At 44.1% G+C, this 9,940-nt stretch overlaps 1 protein-coding gene across 1 annotated transcript in view; it reads left to right on the top strand.

The window, feature by feature from the left end:
- Positions 1 to 611: 611 nt before the first annotated feature.
- LOC308163777 (rho-associated protein kinase 2-like) overlaps positions 612 to 9,940 on the top strand; it is a gene marked incomplete at both ends in the record, with an annotated part of 111,137 nt that continues 101,808 nt past the window's right edge. The window contains 2 exons of the mRNA XM_080537965.1: positions 612 to 705; positions 4,454 to 4,560. Of these exons, the coding sequence (XP_080394091.1) occupies positions 612 to 705; positions 4,454 to 4,560 (201 nt within the window). The remainder of the gene's footprint in view (positions 706 to 4,453; positions 4,561 to 9,940) is intronic.

Genomic DNA, 9,940 nt, shown 5'->3' with positions numbered 1-9,940 from the left:
TCAGCACCGCTTATTCAAAGCGTTATTGGACGAGCTCGACGCTGCTTACTTACATGCTGATGTGCGGTGGTTGAGTCGCGGCAAAGTGCTGCAGCGATTTGTCGACTTGCTGCCCGAGATCAAGACGTTCCTGTCGACAAGGCAAGTGGTAGTAAATATTTTCATAGGCAAAGGACTTAAATTGGTGTGGAAAGTCAGATCTTTACCTTTTCTTTTTACTGTTTTCCCCTGCTTTTATATTCATTCTATGCATGTATATGTTTTTATATATGTTTTTATTCACTTTATGTTCTTATTCCTGTTGTAAAGCACTTTGAGCTGCATTTCTTGTATGAAAGGCGCTGTATAAATAAAGCCTTACTTACTTAGGCCTACTTACTTACAAGAAACGAGGAGCACAAGGAACTGGCAGACGATGCGTGGCTACTGGACCTGGGGTTCCTGACAGACATAACCGCAAAACTGAACGCACTCAACTACGAGCTGCAGGGAAAAGACCGACACCTTCCCCACATGATAAGCGCAGTAAATGGGTTCAAGGCCAAGCTCTGTGTTTGGACCACACACACCTAAAGAATGGGAGGCTGACACACTTTCCCAACCTGGAGAAAATGGCACAGGCCTTGGAAGACAATGATGCTTTTCACCCTGAGCAGTACTGTGCTCCCCTGGACAAACTGGCAACAGAGTTCAATCGGCGTTTTGGTGAGTTAGATGTCATGGGAGATATTGCTGCATTTGTCTCAAACCCATTTGTGCCCTTTGATATAGAGCAGGTAGCAGCCAAATTCCAGCAAGTATTTACTTTGCCAAGTGGTTGATTTACTAAATGACATAGAGCTGAAAGCCAGGTCAAGGGACAGTGACTTTTGGGGACTTGTCAGCAGAGAGAAGTTTCCTCTTCTCACTGCATGTGCACTAAGAGTGAGTGCCTACTTTGGATCCACATATCTCTGTGAAATGTCATTTTCACAGATGAAAATAATCAAATCAAAGTACAGGAGCCGCCTTACTGACAGACACCTCACAGACTGTCTCAGACTGGCAGTCAGTAGCTATGAGCCAAACTACAAAGCACTTGTAGACAGTATCCAGTCACAACCATCACACTGACTTGAGTGAGTAACATGACTGTTTCGATGTGAAAAGTAATGCTGCATAAGATGACTGCACTTAGCACTGACTGAGACACAAGTACACATTACAGTTCTACTTTATAAAATGCTATACTTGTAAATATGTTTGTCAATGTTAATAATATGAGAAAGTACACATTAGTTTTACTTTTGTTTTGATGTGAAAAGTGATGCTGCATAAGATGACTGCACTTAGCACTGACTGAGAAAGTACACATTACAATTCTACTTTATAAAATGCTAATTGTAAATATGCTTGTCAATGTTAATAAGTAAGAATAATAATTAAGTCAGTCAAGTGTCAAAATGTCAAGAATGTCAGCTAACGTTACTATGAACAAAATTATTTTATCATACATTCCTCCATTCCATCATTCCATGCCTTTATTTTTTTGTGTTGTAATGAAATGACATAATCAAACTTTGAATTGAATTTCAGTTATGTACAATTCTTAAAGCAAGACAGCTGCCTGATATGCTTGATACAGTCTTTTTGTTGTTGTTGCATCAATTTTAATGTTGGACCAATGCATTGCATCTAATTAAAATACAGGCAAATAAACGTCATTAAGTTTAAAGTACTATCTTGGCTGTCTTTTTCTCTCAACGCTTCAATAGGTAGATCTTGCCTTCACCAAGGCCGAGGTCAGGGATCTTGGGCTTAAAAAGGTTGGTGACCACTGCTTTAGTGTAATTGGAGAGTCTAGCGGGTTCTGGTAGTCTTTTATGGCTGACTCTAAACTTTGTAGTTTATCTTGTATGTGTCTTTGCTGTTTATTTTTCTCTATTGGACCAAAGAGATTGGAGAAGTGATTTACCCATATATCTCCATTTTGGATGGGTAGATCCTCATGTTTTTGTTTATTTAGAGTGTTCCATTTTTCCCAGAATTTGTTTGTTTTTATGGATTCCTCTATAGAGTGTAGCTGGTTTCTAACATGATGGTCCCTTTTTGTCTTTAATGTATTTTTATACAGTTTTAATGTTTCACCATAGTGAAGACGTGTGCTCTGGTTGTCTGGGTCTCTATGTTTATGGTTTGATAGGTTCCTTAGTTCCTTTCTGAGGTTTTGACACGCGTTGTCGAACCATTTGTCATTGTTGTTATTTCTGAGGGGTTTTCTATTTGAGGCCTTTAGGTCAGATAAGGAGGCTGAAAGGTCAAATATATTATTACGGTTTTCTACTGCCTTGTTTACACCTTCACTGTTGTATTGAAAGGTTTTTTTCAGGAACTGGTCTAATAGTGATTGAACTTGTTGTCGTCTAATAGCGTTTTGATATGTTTCAACACTACCTTCCTTCCATTTGTAGTATTTTTTAATAGTGTGTAGTTTGGTAGGTTTTACTACTTCATGATTGGGTGTTGAACTGTTCAGGTAGACTGTGGTTTTGCTGTGGTCTGACAGGGGTGTTAATGGGCTGATTGTGAACGCTCTGAGAGTCACCAGGCTAAGGTCAGTGATGAAGTAATCTACTGTACTGTTACCCAGAGATGAGCTGTAGGTGTACCTACCATAGGAGTCTCCTCGACTCAGTCCCCGATGTACAGTCCCAGTGAACGACAGAGCTGTAGGAGTTGTGACCCATGTTTGTTTGTTGCCTTGTCGTAGCTGTGTCTGGGGGGGCATATTGGGGAGGGGATGTTACCACCTCCTGGTAGGTGTTTGTCACCCTGTGTGCTGAGAGTGTCAGGTTCTCGTCCTGTCCTGGCGTTGAGGTCTCCACAGACTACAATGTGACCACAGGACTGGAAATGGTTAATTTCCTCCTCTAGGATGGAGAACATGTAATCTTTAAAATATGGGGATTCAATTGGGGGGATGTATGTAGCACACAGGAGGATATTTTTCTCGGTTGAGGTAAGTTCCTTATTTATTTCTAGCCATATGTAGAAAGCTCCTGTTTTGATTGGTGTGATGGAGTGAGAGAGTTCTAATTTGTGCCATATTAGGATACCTCCCGAGTCTCGTCCCTGTCTGATCCCAGGTAGCTTGGTGGATGGTACTACCAGCTCTCTATAGTTGGCGGGACAGCCAGTGGGACCATCTCCTCTATACCATGTCTCCTGTAGGATAACATTTTAAAAACTCCTGTGTTTGACATTTCTTTCGTGAAGTCTGGGTTTCTGCTCTTAATGCCAAAGGCAGTCGACCTCAGACCTTGAATGTTCCAGGATGAAATTGTTAAAGATTTGTATTCCATGTTGTTTTTGTTCTAATGGTTTTAGTCCCGGACCATGACTGCGTAGAGCTCACTGAGCATCTGGTGTATGCTCAGGTCGTAGGGTGGGGCTCTGCTAGGTGTAGGTTTTGGGCTTCCTCTGTTCACAGCCTGCGCATATGTGTGGTATGGGGATGGCAGTGGCGGGGTGGGCCTGGCCTGGGGTGCAGCAGGGTGTCTATTTGGTGCAGCCGGGAGACCTCTGGGTGTAGCAGGCTGTCCTCTAGATGTAGCAGGGTGTCCTCTAGATGTAGCAGGGTGTCCTCTAGATGTAGCAGGGTGTCCTCTAGATGCAGCAGGCTGTCCTCTAGATGTAGCAGGGTGTCCTCTAGATGTAGCAGGGTGTCCTCTAGATGCAGCAGGGTGTCCTCTAGATGCAGCAGGGTGTCCTCTAGATGTAGCAGGGTGTCCTCTAGATGCACCAGGGTGTTCTCTGGATGCAGCAGTCTGTCCTCTGGATGCAGCAGGGTGTCCTCCGGATGCAGCAGGGTGTTCTCTGGATGCAGCAGGTCGTCTAGATGATGGTCTGTGTGAGGTGGTGGTCTGATGGTCTCTGTTGCTCCTGTAGGATGTGTTCGGTCTGCGGTCTAGTGCGACGTCCTTCAGGGTCTTTGCAAAAATGGGGACTGTTGCCTTGAAGATGTGCACTAGGTCATATAAACTGTACTCGTCCAGGGTGGGGTGGGCCGCCAAGTATACATTTTGCTTCATTGCACACTCTCTGGATATTTCAGCGTTTATGTTTTTGATGAAGGCTGGGTGGAAGTCCCACCTGGGTCGCAGGGTAGAGATGACTACCTTCCCGTTCCTCTTCTTGGTTGAAAATGGCTTGGGCCTCCATTATGACATCAGAGTTATCAGTTGCCTTTTTTGAACAAGCTAATGTTAAACTAGCACTTAGCTCTTTAGCTCCTCTTGGTTCAGATTTGTATCACGGCCCCACGAGAGTCCCTGGTCACCCCCAAAGGTCCCACCGTCTCAGAACCAGCCTCTGTAGCTAGTCAACCACGAGCAACCAGACGCTCTGCGATCTGATCAAAAAATCCAGGTGATGATGTCACCTGTCTCTCTCCGGTCTCTCTCTCTCTCTGCAGTGCGTATCTCTGGCCTGGAGGAGGAGGTGCGGCAGGTGAGACAGGTTCTGTCCAAGGCGGAGACGGAGAAGCGGCAACTCCAGGAGAAGCTGACTGACCTGGAGAAGGTAAACCACATGGATGATTTTTATTTTCCTTTCCGTTCAGCCTTTAGTCATTTAGCAGATGCCTTCGTCTTGACCAGTGGTTCTCAACCTTTTTTGGGCCAGCGCCCCCCTGTCCATTATCCAGGTCTCTTACCGCCCCCCATCAAAAAAAAGTAGGCTTATTTTCTTCCCTGAATATTAACGTTGACTAATATTCTGTCTTATATCATTTAAAAAGCATGTCAATGAATGCCAAATAATAGATTTGATTTAACTGGGCAGTTGGAATATCATTATCATTAGTTTACCAGAGAGCAGAAAAGCGAATGTGAATGTGAATAAAAATGCTGTTTCTGAGTGTTGAACAAACTTAGACAAGATCAGAGAATACAAACAGACTGCTAGGAACACGTCCGGTGCAGAACAAACAGTAGGCTACAAAACTGTACATTACCACTAACATTGTTAGTTTTTTAAGTGTGCTGGTGTTGCATTTCGCCAAATTGCTGTTTTATGATGCTAATATTTATTCATTTTTTATTGGACTTTGGGGCGGTGGTGTCACAATATGGCGGCAAACGCTAGGGGGCTATTTATTTTAATATTTATTAGTATTCTAAGGTATTATTTTCATAAACTGACCACTTAGTTCGAATTTCTCATATCAAACCTTAACAAAGTTCCAAAGTTCAGAGCTCTGCGCTCTGGGAGCGCTCAGAGATGGGCGCTCTGACTGAAAACACGGTTTTGTCCGAGCGAACTGACCGTTCGTGCATTTACGAACGTACCCGTAATAACACTGCTGACAGCTGATCAATCGCAAGTAGAGTAGTGGTTTCCTATAGCAACAAAAGACGCTGCAGCTGTTCGGAGTGCTTATGTGTTCGTTTCCAGGACATCACAAGAGGACCAACATATCACAAAAAGCGATCGTATATTTTAGTTTGTGAACGTTAAGACGAACACATCGCAATGCTAACCTCAGAATGGCACTAGGGATAACATCCACAACAACACTTAACAGTAATACATTTATGTAATATACTGTGATGAACCTGCGAGGGGAGGGGACATTCGTAGCTGATTTCTCTAGGTTCGATTATTGGTAAGCGAGAGAGCCCTTTCCGGACTACGATCGCTTGTTTGAGATAGGTTGTTCCTGCTGTGATGTTCTGGTATGGTGGTATGGTATTAGCACTAATTGTAACTAAATTAAATAAGCTGTATTGAAAGGAAGCGAACAAAGTGAATGCGTAAGCGCAGAGGGTAGTGTGTATACGCGGGGAGGGAGTATTTGGCACGACAGGCTTACGTCACCGGCGGGGACATGTACTGTCAAAACTAAAATAAGAAATGTTCTCTCTGGCTTATAGCCAACAATTACAATGAGCCCACAAACTGAAACATATGTCACTCAAGCATAGCCTACAATGAAAACACTCATAGAAGTTGGGCATTGAAAGTTGGCTTGTGCTAGCATTAGCTATGGTGCATCCATGGTCAACAATACGTTACAGATGGGATGAACCGGGTTTCTTTCTATTGTAGACTAGCATAGTATTGCAATTTCTGCACTGTACATGAACTGTCAAGATCCTTCTACAATGCAGCTTACCCAGACACATTGGAAACTATCAAAAGCTCTGCCTTTGCTAGCTGAGTTTTTAGCTTCATCTTCTTGATGACACTCACTTTTATTTTTTGGGGCGCTGTGCTACGTGTGTCTGCGTCACAGAGCCCAGCCAAGTTCAGAGCACTGCGCTCTGGGAGCGCTCAGAGATGGGTGCTCTGACTGAAAACACGGTTTGTCCGAGCGAAATGACAGTTCGTGCATTTACGAACGTACCCGTAATAACACTGCTGACAGCTGTTTTTCATGAGAAAAAGACTTAATGCGCGAACGACCCCCAAGAACACCTCAACGCCCCCCTTTTAAAAATATCTGTTCCAGCGCCCCCCGATGTTGTCTGAACGCCCCCTGGGGGGCGGTATCGCCCCTGTTGAGAAACGATGGTCTAGACCAGGCCTATTCAATTAGCGGCCCACGGGCCGCATGCGGCCCAGACGCGACCCCCGATTGGCCCAGCCATAAAAGCAGAGAAAAACGTATTTCGCGAGTGTTTATACTGTAGCGAACGGAGACTTGGTAGTGTAACTCGCTCCATGCGGGAATCGAACCCCGATCTCCCGCATAACCGACGACCGCGCTAACCATTAGACCAAGAGAGTTAACTCCCTTGGTGGAGCTGTTAACGGGTCTCATACAGGATCGTTACAATACAATAGTAGCCTACAGAACGTGAATATAACACCAGGGCTCTCAAATATCACGCATTGGGCGTGGCAAGGTGTGACGTGTGAGCGTGTGAACAGTCAACCCAATCAGGGCATTGTTTAATATAACGTTGCTAGACACACTTTAACAAACAATGCCCTGATTGGGTTGACTGTTGCTAGAGCGTTATATTCACGTTCTGTAGGCAGGCTAGCTAGAAGTCCGATATCAACTCCAAAAATGTCTTCGACTTTCTCCACCCTGAAACGCAAAATTGACGATGAAAACCGTCGGTTTAACTCTGCCTGGACTGAAAAATACGTGTTTATTTTACCACAAAGTCCAAATGCCAAACCGATGTGTTTAATATGCAATGAGTGCGTTGCGGTACTTAAAGATTACAATATTCGGAGGCACCACATCGAGAAACACCCGACTTTCCGGGCCAACTTTCCAGAGGGATCTCAGGAGAGGGCTGCAAAAGTGCAGAGTTTGATTGCATCCTACAATCGGAGCTGTACAACGGTACGGACATGCACAGCCCAAGAGAGAGGTACAGCAGCATCCCTTCGTGTTTCCTGGATCTTAGCAAAGAAGAAAAGGCCATTCACTGATTCTGAAACCATGAAAGACTGTATGCTGGCCGTCATAGATGAAGTGATAATTGACAGCAAAATTAAAACGAGTGTGTCATCTGCTATTAAAAACGTTCCCCTGTCAGACACTTCAAACATTCGCAGGGTTGAAATTCTTGCTACAGATGTGTTTGAAACACTGTTAAAAGAACTGAAGAAAGCTGATGTTATGTCTATAGCAGTAGACGAGTCCACAGACAGAACCGATATCGCACAATTGTGCATATATGTCCGTTTTTTGACGGCAAATGCTTCCGAGAGGAATTGCTCGGTTTACTGCCGTTAGAAGGACACACAACTGGCGAGATAGTCTTTAAGAACATTTCAGAATTTTTCAAAGACAATGGTCTAGATATGAAGCGTGTGGGAATGCTTGTGACGGATGGGGCTCCATCCATGACAGGGAGAGTAAATGGTTTGACAGCACGCTGGTCCGCTGTTGCACCTCAGATAACATCCTTACACTCACTGCATTGTGCATCAGACGGTGTTGTGCGCAAAACTCAGCTGGGAGCTTAAAACAACAATGGACAACGTGATGGCTACAATTAATTTTATTCGCTCCACTTCGAGCCTCCAACATCGCTTATTCCGCAAGCTGCTGTCAGAAATGTCTGCTGAGCACCACGACCTGCTTTTGCACAACGACGTCAGGTGGCTGTCCAAAGGCAAGGCACTGGAGCGTTTCTGTGATCTCAGAGAGGAGATTACAACTTTCCTCCGCAGCAGCAAGCAAACGAAGGCAGTGTCATGTCTATGATTGCCACGCCCCTCAGGCCAGTTCATTCTGTGTGCCACGCAGTTCATTCTGTGTGCCACGCCCCTCAGGCCAGGGAATTCTGTAATAAAGCGTGCTCGAGTGAAGACCTGAAGTTCGACGTGTCGTCCCCAGTTATTACCTATTGATTAGATTCTGCAAGGTCTAGTAGAGATTCAACAGGCAGAAACACACTTGAATCGCATACTGGATGACAACTTCATGGCTGATGTCTGCTTTCTGAGCGACATGTTCAAACACCTGAATGACCTAAATGTGGGGCTACAAAGCAGAGACAAAACTGTGATTGATCTTGTGGAACAGACGCGCGCGTTTCAAATCAAACTGGACCTTTTCGCGGCCGACTTGTGCACCGGCAGAATGCTGCATTTTCCAACGCTCCGCAAATGCGTCTCATCCCCGGCACAAATCACAGATGTGATGACTGATTTCATTGCGAGGTTGAAAGAGAACTTTGCTGGTCGACTGGATGGGCTTGCTCTGCCCGCAGAGGTGATGGGCTTTGCCAGAGACCCGTTCACTGCTACAATAGAAGGGGACTTATCCACCAGAGGAAAGGGAGTGGTGCCTTCCATCGACGAGGGGAAATTCGTACTTGAACTTGTTGACATGCAGTCATCCTTAACCATGGCACAGGAGCTTCGCACTAATGGACCTGCGAAGTTTTGGAGTGATGTCAACGTGCACCAGTTCCCTAACATTAAGAAAGTAGCAATCCATGTGCTCAGTATGTTTGGATCAACATACACCTGTGAAGCAAGCTTTTCACACATGAACACAATAAAAAGCAGCTCTCGTTGTTCCCTGACTAACAGTACTCTTCACCAATGCCTTCGGATTGCATTGACATCTTATGAGCCAAATGTCACTGCTCTTGTTCAGAATAAAAAATGTCACTTCTCACACTAAGAAAGTCAGCAGGGTAAGATTAGATTAGATTAGATTCAATGTTATTGTTTAACTGTAACTGTAACTTGTTTAATTGTGCACTCAAGGCATTGATGGTTATTTTCATTCAGTTAAAAGCACTTTGTGATGTGCCTGGGTCAGCTATGACCAAAATGTTTATTTTACAAAAGGACTTTTTTTTTATTGGTATATGTACACTTTTTTGTGCACTTTGAGATGTGCATGGGTCAGTTGAGACCAAAATGTTGTTGTTTTACCTAGAAAGTGAAAAAAGTATTGCTATTAGGTTCTGTTCAATTACAGCTCTTTTATTGTGTTCAGTCAAGTCTTTTTGACGTGCCTGTGTCAGATGTTACCTAATTTAAAAGGAAAACTATAAATAAACTGCTTGTATTTCATTAGGCCTACATTCATTTGTGTTGGTTTGAAATGTGTCATTACCTGGTGCCTAGGCTACTGGTCGCTGAAAATGTCTGGCCCAGCAAAATGTCTTGGTTTTCAAATCTGGCCCAACTGAATTTGTAATTGAATACCCCTGGTCTAGACGGACTGACTCAGTCATTGTTTACTCAAACGATGCTGAACAACACTTAATCAGCCATGAGGGGTCATTTGACCCCTGTGAGAAAAGAAAAATGTTCTATCTTTGCACTCAATCAAATTTTAGGACCCTCCTTTCATGACTTGTGTGCGTTCTACCACCCAGTATCCTTACATTTTCAAAATCACATCAGGATAAGCTAGTATGAAGCTATTTTGCCGTTTTTCTGTGTAGGAGAGTAATTTACAAGCGGCCAACTAGTG

Source organism: Nansenia antarctica (genome assembly GCF_963989245.1).
Source record: "Nansenia antarctica genome assembly, chromosome: 8".
Lineage (NCBI taxonomy): Eukaryota > Metazoa > Chordata > Actinopteri > Argentiniformes > Microstomatidae > Nansenia > Nansenia antarctica.
Note: the sequence above shows the minus strand (reverse complement) of the source record. Positions and strands in the feature narration are given on the sequence as shown.